The sequence below is a fragment of the Colletes latitarsis genome, chromosome 6 (genome assembly GCF_051014445.1).
Source record: "Colletes latitarsis isolate SP2378_abdomen chromosome 6, iyColLati1, whole genome shotgun sequence".
In the NCBI taxonomy this organism is placed as follows: Eukaryota; Metazoa; Arthropoda; class Insecta; order Hymenoptera; family Colletidae; genus Colletes; species Colletes latitarsis.
In genome coordinates this window covers 8854451-8869584 of record NC_135139.1, presented here as the reverse complement: position 1 = coordinate 8869584, position 15134 = coordinate 8854451, and the positions used below count along the sequence as shown (strand labels likewise).

Genomic DNA, 15134 nt, shown 5'->3' with positions numbered 1-15134 from the left:
AAGCCATTTTATACATACTGTTGCTTCCACTTGTATTGATATACTATAATGATGATTTGCTATAAATGAAAAGAAACTTGTGTCTTATGAATTCTTTTCATTTATTTTTATCAAATGTCCTTTGCACAACTATGTTACTACTATTTACGAAGCAGTTACTTTTTTAATATTAATGGGTATTTTTATATTTTTTAATAGTAATGCTCAATTACACAACCCATAGAGAGGTATAATATAAACAGTATACCATTTTTTACTTTTATTATTGTCAAATGTTATTTATTATAACTGTTATTTATTACTTCTATTTACGAAGTAGTTTTGTTTTTTCTTTAAATATTAACAGTATAATAAGTTTTCCTTATATATTGGTTTTTTTGTACTACAGGGGGTTTTCTCGTTAATGCGTGAATAATAATAATAATAATATTATATTTGTTATTTTTAATTAAATATAAAATATTATATATGAGAAAAGTGTGTTTTGTTACCCAAATATTCCTTTCATTTGTGTCTCCTTAAGAGACTTACTCAACATTTTAAATAAACGTACAATTCTATCTAAACAGCTAAACTACTATTCTCCGAATCATAATAATGTTGAAAGATCTCGTCTGTAAATTGCAAGCAAAACTAACTTTCTTACGATTATTTACAGAAAAATAGAATTCAAACATGAAATATTATTGAAACGTAATTCATTGGAAAAGTACACCCATCCAAATAATTAATACATTTTCTAAACAAATTTCCCTTTCAACGCAGGACGATAGTCTCATACGTTGCAATATAAAATTGATAATCCACGTATTACGATTACACCACGAAAAAACTAAAAATTTGTTTTTGTGATCAAATTTTGTGCAGTAAGGAAGACGAAAGAGCTGCTCCAATTGAACAGTATGTTCGCGTTTGTCAAAATTAATTACCCTGTGACCAATTAACAGACCCGGAATTAATTTCGTTAATTAAACAGTGACGCGGTATCTCGAAACAACCCTCCGGAAACGCAAAACGCGACCGACATTGATCCATTTGGCGCGAGATGCGCGAAGTAACGGCCGTTCGTTACACGAGCATGGCTGGTTTTACATGCGAAAAAAGAAAAACGACCTCGACCGCCGTCTTTCTCTCGTTGAACCTGCTGGAGTTTCTCGTTCACCGAGCCTTTCTCCTCCCTCTTCGAACGCTACCTCTTAAGATTCACCAAAGACTATGGTCGGGACTACGTACATTTTTCTGCATTCGCGTATTCGAATGCTTCGACAATTTAAATATCGATACAAAATTACTTTGCGAATATATTTTCTACATAATTCGAATTCTTGAATACAGGAACCTCAACACCACGACTGATAAATGTTGATTTATTAATTTATAATATTTATTGATTTATAAATTTAGTTATTGTACGAAGACCTTATGGCAAACACAGTGTGCTTATTATGGAACAATGCATGTAAATAAACTTGCAAGTTTTCAGTATGTAAACAAATACACTGTAATACTATCTAGGTTAAACACAAAATTTGTATAAGAACTTATTTAACAAATGAAAAGTATTTGCTTTCTTTTTTTGCATCATTAGTGCTAGAAACATTATCAACGACTTAAAAATGAGTATTTAAATTTAAATACATAATTTGTAAAGTGCTACAAAGAAAAGTTTTAAGTGTAGAAAAAACAATGGAAATGGTGAGTTCTCCTATTCAAGTAGTAGATAACAAAGTTGATAATAATAAGGACACAGCTAGTGAGTTGACAATCAAAATAAACGAATTTGTCGATTCCAGAATCTTATTATCACAACATTACTCATTTTGATTTAATAAAAAAAAAGAATCGAATATTAGAAGTCATTAAACTTAATGGTAGAAGTACTATGTAGTTGCTAATAGTATAATTTTGATGTTTTTTGTAATAATTTATTAGAATGTTTTTATTCAAATTTCATTACACTTCTTTAACTATCATTTATTTTGTTATGTTATTAAAACATTTGACTTTTTCTATATCATTTGCATTGCTAATGTTTAACCGTCATAATGTAGTACTGAGTTTTATTAAAAATTTGTTATTAAAATAGATTCAATTAAAAAGATTTTTTTTAAATTAGCTAAGAACATAATATTTAACTTTAAAATCATAAGAAAAGAAATAAAACATGTCAATTTCATATATTTTTGGAATATAATGAAAATTATCCTATAATGTTTCCATAATATCTCAACATTATTGTTTAAAATACTGTGGAGGCATTGTTGCAACTTTCACAGGTTTCAACAGTACTATTTTTAAAAATACAAAAAAACGTTTTAAGCAGATGTTTAATTTAATGGTAGACATAGTATGGTGACACGTTTTTGGTTCTAGGTAGAATTCTTTGATTATTTCAAAGTACTTAATATCTTTTTCTTCAATTGTACGATATATTCTGTTATGCATTATCTGTTAGAAACTTGTGATACAACAATATAATGACTTAAATTACAAGGCCATCTAAGATTATTAAAAAACAGTCAGGTTCTTTACATTCAGAGTTCTAATTTAAGTTTCAAAATTGTGACCTTGAACGATGATACATATTAGAAAACAATCCGATAAAGCATTATGAAACTACAACCAAATTTTCAAAGAAAGAATTATCGTTGTTATTTTGCCATGAACTAGTACAAAAATATTACGATAAGTGTGATGCGTATAGCACGATTGTTGTTTCTTTAAATATTCTCTCCAATCGATACATTGTTTGGCTACAGTCTAACATCTGTATAACAATATTTTTATAATTAAAAGCCTAAAATTAAAAACCGTATAAGAAAAATTTGTGTTGCAGTAGAAGAAAATGAAAGCTAAAATAAAACGATCTTTTCACAGCATGTCAGTCTATCGCTGTTCAAGGTCATCATTTTGAACACTTAAATTAAACCGTGGAATAATATTCCTGAAACACCTCGTGTATCTTTATCGAAGAAAATTATAATAATTGTTCGTTTAACGGGTTGATTCCCCATTGTGTATATTTGAAAAAGAAGAAAATTTAAAGACAAATTAATGTGGGATTAACTGGTTTTAAGAAGGTGACATATGACTAAAATTGTTCATAAAATCTATTTATATGAATAACACAGACAGTATTGTGTCTCTTGACGAATAAGAATGTTGTGTTTTCTAGTAGTTGGCCCATAAAACTAAACGCATATAATCATCCTGCATTGCCATATTGTGATTCTTGAGAAACAATATTCGCGAAGGAACACCTTACTTTTGTTAATCGAACAAAAAAAGAAACAACTAATTGAGACGCCCAATGTTAAATATAACCCTACCGGAAGATCTCGATCGTTTCCTATTCGTACCTGTGCCCGTGATTGGTGGAGACGCCAGCTGTGAGCTGCTTATATCCGGCGGCTGTGGCGTCTGTTGTGTTTGTTGTTGTTGAGGTGTTTGCGATTGCTGTTGTTGTTGCGGACTGTGTGCAGCTACCTGCACGGAACCCGGACTTGCCGCGCTTTCCGCCATTGTTCGTGTTACTTTTTGGCGCTCGATTCAGTCTATTTCATTTTTCTCGCTCGAACGTTACTCTGATCACGATTATTCGACGTGGAGACGATGAACGATTCACCCACCGAACATGAAGAATCTTGAAATAAACTCGTGACCGGCGCAAAATTTTACTAAAAGTCGATCAACGATTCGTAAACACCATTTATAATCCCTAAATGCTTAATTCTTGAATAACTTAATATCTTAATCGATTCCACGAGATTCCTCGCATTGCGTTTAATAAAGTTTCTGTTTGTTATCTTCTTGTTATTGCTGATGATAAGTTCCCTCTGTTCGTGCCTCGTCGATAACACGATCAGGCTGTCGTTGTCAATGACCAGCACGCCACGCTTTTAAAGCGAGAAAATACCTCGATAGTCGCTACGCGATTCCGTCTGACGTCAAAGGACGTTACGACCGGTTCGGGTTGCAATCCGGATTCCATCTCTTCCGCGAGGGAAATTAAAGATGCACTGTCAGGGGGCTGCTGGGGTATCGGTTCGATCGATCGTCTTGTCGAACAAAGTTTGACGGTTCGATTCGGTTGGCAACGCGACGGGGAACAGACATTTACTTCCTTCGTAATTGAATCAACAGAGAGCCAGACTTGACGAAAATGCGGGATCGACCAACCAATTTTCGACGACCTTGGTACGTGTTCGACGCACAGTTGGTCTTTGTCAGTCCGCGATCGTTCGTGGGATGAGTACGGTGATCTAGGAAAAGGGTTATGGGAACGTTCGATGACGCTTGACAGAAACTCTGAGAGGAAGATGGATATCGAACGTTACCCTGACCTACTTGATTCGCGAAGAAGTTCACTGGGTTAGAAAGATCTTTCGATCTTGCACGATAATTCCTATAAACGTGTATCTATCTTCGATCTTCTTGAAAACAGAGAGGTAACGAAAGAAAGAACTTCGAACGAGAAGCGAAAAATCGCGATAAACGAGGGAAGCTTACGAGGTACAACGATTCACAACGTTTCTCCGTCGATCAGTCGAGAGAAAATAATTAATCTGAGGCACTGTTTATCGCGTCGACCTTACGCGCGAAACGCTCGACGAGACTCTTCGGCTAGAAGATAGGAAAGAGGAAACGCGTTTCGCGTATGAATAATCAGTCGAGAAGGCATAAAATTTTAGGCACTCTTCACACCTTGTGTTCTCGATGTCCTATCGAAGCTCGTGTCGTCGATAGCGAGCGCGGCGAACGAGAGATACCCTGAACACCGATACCGGGTTAGGCGGTAAATGCTAAAAAAAACATAAGTAGAAAAAGGGTTGAAAGGCGAAGGGGGCAGCGGAGAGTCGAGAAAATTGTGCAAACGGAACGATCGAAAATACTTAGGCACTCGTTTGTCTTATGAATGTGCAAGTTGATATCGACCCTCTTGGGGTCTTGGAGCGTTACCCCTAACGGGGGACCACACGAAACGGAATCACGAACGTCCCCGACACGCCAGCAAACACAGGGGAGAAAGGCAGAAGTAGGGTGGACGAGAACGGAAAGACGCCGAGGGGTAGGAGTAGAGCGGCGAGTCGATAGGTCAGTGGGTCTCGTTCAAAGAACGACTCTCTTTGATTCACTCGCGCGTTCGTACGCGCAGCCACGTCGCCCGCCTGCCTTCTAACGCCACACACTTCCTCCACCGGTCGCTGTCCTCCGATGCGTCGATTTAGCTGTACGATTCGATGTCCGACAGGGTAAAAGTAAAAAAAGTAGCAACCGGGAAGGGGGAGCGTCGAGGCGTCGAGTCGATAGGTCAGTAGGTCTCGTTCAGAGAACTGTTCTTCGAGGGAGTCTCGTCCGGTTCGCACTCTCGATTTCAACGTTTCTCCTCGTTAATCCGGACGCACTAATCTCACTTATGGGATCTCCGTAGCCACTCGACGGTTCGACGTGTCATCGGAAGCAATTAGTGAACAACACTTTGAGATGCCAGCGGTAGCTGTTGAACGTAGGTTCGTCGATAATTTGTCGAAGCTACCGGAGTTCACTGGGACGAAATGCACGCGTTTATCCGCGACCTTCGTCGCGACTAATTCGGAAGCCGCGGCCTTCGGTCGATATTCCTCGTCGTTCAACACTGTGTCGTGCAAAAGCCGCGTTCACCGTCTCCTGTTCCTTCACATTTCGCCTGGTCTCGAACTGTCCTCCCTTGGTTCCTATCGTCAGGCTTACATCCTACGGGCAAATACCAACGCGCGAAAACGATCACACGATGGTGCCTCGGCCGCGAAATCCGGGAGAAGTTCAGTCATCGACCAAACACCTTTTCCCGTGCTCGGGGCGATCGCGAACGGAACCACTGCGTGGAATAATCGCACGCTCCAACGGTATTCCCTCGACATCGATCATTGTTAGGTCTCTCTCCAGGCTCCAGGTACGCACAGTATCCGCCTGATTTCCACACTTTCGAGGATCACGCGTTTCAACTGGGCTCGATAGCACTCGACGACGGAATGTCGGCCATGGATCACACCGTGTTCGTGCACGAAACGAGTCGGGTCACCAGTCGTATCCACTTGGCCTCGTGGGCTTTACGTCACTGACGTCGTCTCCGTCATCCTGGCTCCGTTGATGCGTGACCGTTCGTTTGTCCGATTCTGGCAGTCACACGACGTGATAACGGCGCAAACTACACACAACGTGGCTCACCACACGCGATCGGTACGCGCGTGTATCGCGACGTGAAACGAGGAACTTCTCGATCCTTACGAAAAGGCTCGCGGTGATGTCGTTTCGGAGCCGAACGTCTCGTTTCGGCTATGTACTTCACGGGGAAGCAGTGGCTCGAACTTAAAGCGACCGTCAGCAGATGGCAGTTTGTGTTAGGCCACCGTTTGCTACCACCCCGCCCGGATCACACTGATTCATACACAGCCTTTTCCCCCGCGTCGATCGTACGACGTTTCGACGTCCCTTGCCAAAACGGGACGGCCACCACCGTCTCCTCCGTGTCTTTCGTACTCTCGCCTCTGTTTCACGGCGAATTTTTATGCGATCGCATCCCTGACGGAAATTACCCGAAATATATCAGAATGTTCTACCCCCCGAGGGCAGCGTAACAGGGTGAGTTTCATTGGTTCGACGCGATTCAGGGTTGACGCGCGCACGCGCCGCCACTGCGCGCTCTGGCTACTATCCGTTCGATCCGTTACCAGCCTGTATTCGTCGGCCAGATAGACTGTTCCGTCTCCGAAGCGATAACGTTGCCATCTCGCTTGCTATTACTCTTGCCCTTTCAGCCGTAGCGGACCTGATTCTGGCTAGTTCGATGGACCATTCTTCGATACCAGATCATCTTTCGGTAATCGCGGCGGTACAAAGGCCCGAGGCTCGATAAGGGACGGAAATATACGGGTTGTCTCCCAACGGAAAGGGCCGTGTCCCTTTAAGGTGAGGTTCGATCTGCTAAAATATATTTGTAACGGCTCGGTGTGTGTTTTTCGCTCGACTCCGAATCTGGATCGCTGTTACGGTGTCGATATTGTAGGTCGCCGCGTTCGTCAATTTCCATAACGCACCACGGATCAATCACTGGGTCTTTTTCGACCTGAATAATACTTATCTTTCAATCGTTCTTTTCCCCCATTTTTTAAAACGGTAATGTTTCATTGGTGTTTTGAGAGCGGGGGTCTAATAAGATATGGGTCTAAAAAGACCCAGCGATCGTCGTTGGGGCAACTATTTTAACGATAGCCTTGTGAGTGTTAATACCGATCGTAAGTTTACTCGATTCTATTTACTTTCTATTTACTTATACCTAGTCAGAATATGACTCGATAAATGTAACAGTAACTTTCTACAGCAAACCTCTTCTGTCTAATAGAAGGATAGGTTGACTTTAAATAATTCATTCAAATATTAACGTCATCGTTTCTTCGTTTCAAACCTTCTACGTATCTTTTAATGATTATTCTGATCAATTCTATTCCAAAACCTTTCGAACAGGTACATTTTTCCTTAAAAATTGAAACGTAAGAGAACATTGCGAACTGTCAAACACTGATTTTTATGAATTTTTGCCTAAACGTTATTATTTTAAAAAAAAATCATACAAATCAGAAACCATGTAATTAGAAACATGTATGCAAAGTTTAATCAAGGTTCTGAAAGTCTCGAAGGAGAATTTTGACTTAATCGTACTTCAAAGAAACTCTCCAAAGTATTGAATCCCATATCAATTTCTAAATTATTTATTTATTTACTTATTTATTGCCTTAAACCAGTCGTAGCTTATACAGCGAGCAAGTACACACAGTTTGGACGATACATGGATTTAAACTTGTAATTAAGTAGATTGCATGTTAAGTGAATCTATTTATTTTAAAATTTTGAAAGAAAACTTTGAATTAATCAGACTTCCAAGAAATTGTCCAAAGTATTGAATCCTAATCAATGTCTAAATTATTTATTTATTTACTTATTTATTGCCTCAAACCAACCGTGTTTGGGGCAATTACAGTTCCGATGAGACATGGATTTAAACTTGTAATTAAGTAGCTTGCATTTTAAGTGAATCTATCTATTTAACGCATCACTTTACTATTACTGTTACAGTATAAAAAGTAAATTATCCTTGTCAGGTGATATCCGGGAGTGTGTCCTCGAAACTATCAACGCAGAGTCAAAGAACTCCCTAGAATCTCTAGCAGGCGTAAGGTAAATAAAAGCGCATGAACTCGTCGGTTTGTCCCTGTTTGTACGATGGAAACCATTCGAGGTTCTACGGTTGCGTTTCCATTGTGGCCCGAAACAGTGTTAATTGAAAGTTTACTTCGGCGAATCTGATAATTTACTCCTCGATTCCCGTTGGAATTCCCGGGGAACTCGAGGCGTACGCGTATAAGGAAACCCGATTCAGCCGTAACTGAAATTAGCGTCGGCATAAAATGAGATACATTTATTGGTTATAATTATTTGCACGTAACGCGCGAGCCAGCGCTTGTATTCCGTGTTTTATCGTCCCTCGGTGCCATTGAATTTATCGCTACCGTTATACCCCTTTCGACTGGCATCCCCGCCTCTCGTCCGTGTCCGTTTGAGTTAAAGCGCCGCTCGAACCGAGTACAAGCGAAGACTACACCGAACACTCTCCTCGCTCTCTTCGGCCCGATACGAGCCGCTGCATTTTCAGAACGGTACTCCTAACTGTATCTTACATACGCGTATATATGCCTCTTTCTGTTCACCTGTCGGCATCGCGCCTAAGCACCCGCGCATACCGATCAGAAAACAAGGGAAAACGACCGCGTCGATGACCCCCGAGGCGACGAATCTTATGAGTGGATTCCGATAGATTCCCATGGATTTCGAGGGAACCGACGAACCCTCAACTTCACACGTCGATGTGTTGCATTTTCGTTAACGATTCAGGAATTACAGATGGGACGATTGATACACTCCGGGACAAAAAGATACCACAGATTAAGATTTCCATAATTCTAATTTATTTTTACATTGCAACCTTTGTGCCTGCACATTATTTTAGAATAGATTTATTAACAGATATAAGTAAAATTAAACTGAACTTTATCTACCCATCTAATTTTATTTAAAGGAAATTATACTTTTGCACAAATCATTATTAAATCAGGTATTTAATGGAATCATCTCAAGACTATATTTTCAAAATTGATTGATGCTATATCACAAGTTGTAATTGATTGATTGATTTGAAATTTATAATCAATCTTCATATGTCTTCATAGCTGAAACTAGGGACATTAAGATTTGACGTGTTATTCTTATATTTTTTTTTTAATCTCAAAAACGAAAGAAGATTTTTAAACAATTGAGATATTAAATTCTTTTTAGTTCAGGCTATAACTGTATGTTTACTAAGTATAATACATTTCGATTTCTTCGTTTCAGATGAGCAAAACAGTTTTTATGATGGCAGTCGTGTGGACCTGTTTTCCAAAATAGGTATATAGCTATACGTATCATTGTCTAACTCCTACATTTTGTATTGTTTTGTATTAAAAAAATTTGTGTGTATCCTCGAAAGATAAATGAGAAAGTAAGTTAAACTCTCGTATTGAAAAGTCTCATGGTTTTTTCGTAAAAAATTGACAGAGAATGCTTTCTTTTCCGTCTACTTGACTAGAAAACCTCCTTAAATAGAAAACAATGTACTTATTATATTGCTTGTCGACTTCATCTTAACATCCACTGAACGATAAGTATGAATAAAAATAGATTTCGTTATAAAAAAAACTATAGGCCAACTTGGAATCTTTGAAAAAAACAATTATCACAAAATTTAGTTTACTTATCTCAAAGCTCTCCCTAAATTATGTTGTACATGAGAAAAAACATTTTGAAAAGATCACCAGTAATAGAATAAATTAAACTGATCAAGTTACGCTGTTCACAAAGTAATACAATAATAAAAACCAATTTTTTTAAATCTGCAAACGTCTTTTTTATAATAGTTTAAAAATTGGTTTATGTGTGCTATTTCATAAATGAGATAACATAAAGGGGACGCGAAGTTGAATACAATTTTCCTATAAATAGTCAAATACCATTTCAGAACTAATGAAACTAGAGACTTCAATGAGTATAAGATTACATACTTTATTTAAATATCATTATATATTAATAAAAGCTTATTAATTTTAAAGAATTGATATTCTTGTCCATCCAATAATAGGGGCCTTGAGAGTCTTCGTTTTCAAGAAACTCGTGTTTGAAAATATATAGGATTGCGTGTAATAGGTTCGAGTTGGACACCAGTATAAGTAGAAACAGTGAGCAACGAACAGACACGTTAGTTAAATCATATTCAATCGTTCATGTATAAGACAAATTTTCAAATTTTCAGACGCCATTGTCTCGAAAACGAAGAAAAAATTTTATTTTATATTTTCAACTTATTTTAGACTTTATTTTATAATAACAGCTACTTTATTACCTACGACTGCTGTTATATTAAACTTCTTTATACACACGATGCACAACAATGAATTACTTCACTAAAATCAATAATTTGTACTTGAGAAAATGTTCATTACTTGGCAAGACATTAACAAACATACGTATAAACTTTGAAACTAATATGAGTCGCTTCCTCGGAATTTTTCAGCCTCTAAAATTATCAAACACCTTGAAAATCCACGGAATTTACTATTAATACTAAAACGGATATTCGTTGCACATATTTTTACTGAAATCCGTTGCGTTGGCAATTACACTAAAATGTAGTTTTTCTTTTAATTAGGATACATATTCGTATCGTTGTATGAATCAAACTCAACATAAATTGCTAACAAAATAATACTTACGAGTTTCGTAACCAAGTATTTAGAAAATTTTCCACGATTCCATTTTCCAAGTTGCTGTTCGCGCGATACGTTATACGTTCCAGTTAAAGTGAATCGAATTTTCCGAGGCCTGGTTTAGAAAAATTTCATACGCAATCCGTTCGATACCACGCTCTGGAAAATATCACCGTACCGAAATAATCCTTCGCGGCTGAGATTTTCTTTATATTCCGCGTTACGACCGCTGATATATGTGTACCGTACGAAACAAAGAGTCGGTTAGTCATCGTTCGACCATCTCGCCGGAACGGAGACGCGCCGAGTCAGCGTCGAAGAAGGTACACAAACGTTGGGTGCAATTAAGGAACAATCGGGTATACATTGAAACGACGATCGGAGATTAAAGTAGACGGGTTAAACCGTTAATCGTTTTTAGAATCCCGCTTCAATGAGCCTCGCCGTGCGATGCAAGGATCAAAGCGAGCACGAAAGGGGGAGACGGAGAGAGGCTCGGCTGACACGAGTCAAACAACGTGTAGCGGATCTTCTACGCAGGTACGTAACTACGTACATGCGGGTCGCGTGTAGGGATACTCACGTAATGTAGGCCCGTTGCCGGATGTACCGTAAGACCTTGCTGTTACGTCACTAGAAGCCGCGCGATTAGGAGAAAAAGGATACCAGGCGAGAAGGAAAAGAAGAAAACAGGAACCGTGTCCTCCGGGTACGCGCGTCTACGTTCCAGATTCGCGGAATTCTGTCGTGGAAAATCACCATTATAAAAGTTTGTTTTAATATTTAACTACCCATTTTGGAAATGTAAATATGGACTCCATTACACATGAGCAAAGTTAAGGAATCAAAAAATTTCTACTTTTTTCTGGCTTAAAAAATGTATGGAATCTCTCTTATAACGCTCAAAACTATTTATTTAAACGTCTAAATTCAATTAAAAGATAAAATAGACTTGTGAGCAAAATTAAGGGATCAAAAAATTGTTATCGAAACATTGTCAATATTGCCGTAACTTTTTAAAAACTCAAAATACGACAATTAGCATAGGCTTATATTAAAGCTTCAAATTTTTGTCTTAATATTTTCCTCCCATTTAACTACCCATTTTGGAAATGTAACTATGGATTCTATTACACAAAAGCAAAGTTAGGGAATCAAAAGTGTGTATTTTGTTCTGTCTTAAAAAATGTATGGAATCTCTTTTACAACTGCCAAAACTATTTAAATTTATTTAATAAATTAAATTACATGCTCCTCATAAAATACACTTGTGAGTAAAATTAAGGGATCAAAAAATTGTTATCAAAACATTGCTAATATTGCTGTAACTTTTTAAAGAACCAAAATACGACAATTATCATAGGCTTATTTTGAAGTTTGTAGTCTCTAATTTCACATACGTGAAAATTCTAAGATTAATATTTTTTTTAAGAGTTCAATAAGTTCAAACTACTCCACGAGTCTTAATTAATCTTTTTTGTAGTCCATTTTACAATATGGTTATAAAGGGATCCACTTTATAATGACCCTCTCAAAATCGAATTACGATTATTTGTTGCTTTTTTATTTAAATGTTTAAATAAATTTAAATGACTTTGATTGTTGTAACAAAAACTTCTTAGATTATTTGAGACATAACAAAATACAAAATTTTTTGGATTTCGATTTTTCAAATTATTATTCATTTTAAATCTTTAATTTCAATTCAGTTTTCAATCTTTTCAACATAGACTTTCATTTTTCAAATCTTAAAAATAATTCTTTATTATAAAATCTTTGAAACCTTAGTTGCTATTTATTCATTCTGTAATAATTGTCATTATTTGTTCAAGTGTTTATTCTATAATAATTATCATTCCTTATTTGGCTATTTGTTTTTCAGCAGTTATATAATTAAAGATGCATGTTTAAATAGTTTTAAACAATGTTATTCGTTGTAATACTCTTTTATTGTATTTAGAGTAGGAACATGTTGGAAAGGAATGGTTCAGTCAATATTCCAAATTTCTCAAATTAATTTTCATTTAACAACTTAAAAATCTTAGTTATTATTCTTCTGAACTCAATTATTCTGTGAAAATCATATAAACTCATATAAATTTGCTATTTTACTAACTATAGAGAACTTACAAACAAATACCCAACATGTTTTTGTTAATAAAAATAGCTCAAAATGTTTGAAAGATTTGATGGGTATTGTGAAATCCTTGAATGAAAATGATTGTTAAAAAATCATATACATCTACTAATTAATATTTTATTATATATTTTGTAGTAATATTTCACGTTTACTAAATAATGACAAACATTTACAGTTGTTAATTTCATTTTATAACCAAATAAGGAACTTATTTACCGAACTTTATCAAATCACTGTCTACACGAGTCATTTCTGTCGAATTTTATGAAAAATTTGACAGAAAATTTGAGAGTTTGACAACTCTTTTTTCTTCTTTTAGCAAAGTTATTATATTGTTGCTACAAAACTACTTTAATTTTTTATTAAAATCTAGTTCATCGCTGTTTTCTTAAAACGTTGATATTTTCAAATTGTTTACCCACTAATGAGCCTGGAGATTGTTGTATACGCTCCATTTCTTATCTTCAATTATTAACTGGTTTAGAAAAGGTTTGTTTTGGTCGATCAAGAAAATTGCATTCCATGAGTAGCTTCCATACATGGAACTTTGACACAATATCTGTGAATTGTTGGTGTGTTTAAAATTTTGGAAATCCCTTGAACTGTCTTTATTTGTGTTCTACTAAATTACAAATATTATCCTCGTCAGTTTGAGTATGTTGAACGAAACGAACTTATGGGACAACCTAGTATAATCAAATCCATCTCAACGAGAATCTCGATTATTACATAGTCACAAAAGGTGGAAAAAATTAGAAAACTTCTATCTCACGAGCTGAATGTCCTCGGGTTTGTGCAAGCATAGTGCAACTGTTTGAACGTAAAGGGCGAGATTCGACAATATCAAAAGTAACCTGTTATTGAAATAAAGAAAAAAGAAAAAAACATCAAAGAAAGTTTCATGACGAAACGAGACGATCACGAAACCGTCGAATCGAAATCCCGTTCGTTTCGACGAAACTGGCGGACGATGTGTCACACGGTCGCCAGGCATTTCATCAGAGACGAAGTTCATTTCATCACGTACGATGATTGCCAAGGCTTCACGTGAAATCATCAGCCCTTCAAACCTCCCCTCCCACTTTTTTCTTCCCTTCCACGGAACCACCGTCACCGACACGGTCCGCGTCCACGTGTTTCTATCTGCGGTCAGTGCACCTTGCTGCACGAACCGCGGCCATTTACCGAAGGTCCACGTAACGCGACCGTGCTTAATAATCTTTTCTCCCAAGGATCGTCGACCTTGCCGGTAGAGATAGAGAAAACGATGGCCAATACCAGGGGAGACCAAAAATGGTGGATGCTCCAAGACCGTCGACAATATTTTTCCGTGGCCAAGTTCCCAACAGGATCATTAATCCAATTGTCTGATCCTTGAAAGAACACTTGCACATTTTATCATACACGTACGATTACTCGAATCGTCCTGATTCATTTATAATTCGAACGATGGTTGGCAAGAATGCTTCCAAATTTCGTTTCACAAGTCTCGAGTTTCCACCGCGCGAAGAAAAGGATCGTCACCATTCTAAGCAATTAACGTATCAAGTTTCTGGGTACACCAGAGAAATAAGAATTGAATCTCTCGTATAAACAGTACATTGATGTTTTTAAAAAGTTAGATATTTTACTCGATCAAATCCTGAATAAATTGCAGTAGGTTAAGTTCCCTTGTATGGGAACTCCTCGAACCATATTATAAAGAAACAATGAGTGTCATTTAAAAATGTCATATTTTTAATCTTGATATTGCATGAATTATAAAAAATTAAGTTAACTCATATGCGAGTTGACGAAGTATCAGTCGACAGAAATTTTATACTTTGTCAAAATTAAATCTGCTTATGCGTGTTACAAGTAACGTTCGTCAAACCGTAGAGCAACAACGAAATTACAGACAAAAGGATGCACGTGAAAGCAGACTGTTAGTCCTCAGTTTGATACCACGCGATTTAAACGCATGCATATCCCTCGTGCCGATGACACGCGTTAATGAAATGTTTAGAGAAGATGACAATACGGAAATGAAAAATGCAGAAACAGCAGCTGAACTCGTGTCTTCTTTCGCTGGATTTAAAGGGAAACATGATCTAGTCTTTGAAAAGTAACTATCTCCGATCTTCTACTATTTGTCATTAAATTACATTTAAATCGGTTGT

The 15134-nt window shown here is 37.0% G+C and overlaps 2 protein-coding genes across 10 annotated transcripts in view; one reads left to right on the top strand and one right to left on the bottom strand.

Moving 5' to 3' along the window:
* Hr3 (nuclear hormone receptor 3 ROR-beta) overlaps nucleotides 1-15134 on the bottom strand; it is a 315339-nt gene that overhangs the window by 252069 nt on the left and 48136 nt on the right. For 3 of the 5 annotated variants that reach the window (XM_076767472.1, XM_076767475.1, XM_076767477.1), the window contains exon 1: nucleotides 3360-6379. The exons of 1 other annotated variant lie outside the window; for it this stretch is intronic. In XM_076767472.1, coding sequence (XP_076623587.1) covers nucleotides 3360-3522 — 163 coding nt within the window. In that variant the 5' untranslated portion in view covers nucleotides 3523-6379. Of the gene's footprint in view, nucleotides 1-3359; nucleotides 6380-15134 lie in introns of those variants that run through there. One more of the 5 variants, XM_076767474.1, reaches the window with a different exon arrangement.
* Nucleotides 6745-14672, top strand: LOC143342412 (uncharacterized). 5 transcript variants are annotated; one of them, XR_013079800.1, is made up of 4 exons: nucleotides 6745-6948; nucleotides 9427-9480; nucleotides 11257-11375; nucleotides 11473-12109. XR_013079800.1 is itself a non-coding variant. In XM_076766259.1 (3 exons), exons 1-3 carry the CDS (start codon nucleotides 11072-11074, stop codon nucleotides 14344-14346), a joined length of 345 nt encoding a protein of 114 aa, XP_076622374.1. In that variant the 5' UTR covers nucleotides 10809-11071; the 3' UTR covers nucleotides 14347-14672. The 5 variants fall into 5 exon arrangements, 3 of the variants coding, with proteins under 3 accessions (XP_076622374.1, XP_076622372.1, XP_076622373.1); XR_013079799.1 differs by lacking the exon at nucleotides 6745-6948 and adding an exon at nucleotides 7988-8214; XM_076766259.1 differs by lacking the exons at nucleotides 6745-6948; nucleotides 9427-9480; nucleotides 11473-12109 and adding exons at nucleotides 10809-11158; nucleotides 14208-14672.

What these genes read in the sequence shown, in the direction of transcription:
- LOC143342412 (XM_076766257.1), top strand. Translation starts at nt 11,072, where the DNA reads ATGTGTACCGTACGAAACAAAGAGTCGGTTAGTCATCGTTCGACCATC. An exon ending in TGCAATTAAGGAACAATCGG is followed by an intron (nt 11,195 to 11,256) that starts GTATACATTGAA and finishes AATCGTTTTTAG; the next exon opens with AATCCCGCTTCAATGAGCCT. An exon ending in GTAGCGGATCTTCTACGCAG is followed by an intron (nt 11,376 to 14,207) that starts GTACGTAACTAC and finishes TTTTCTCCCAAG; the next exon opens with GATCGTCGACCTTGCCGGTA.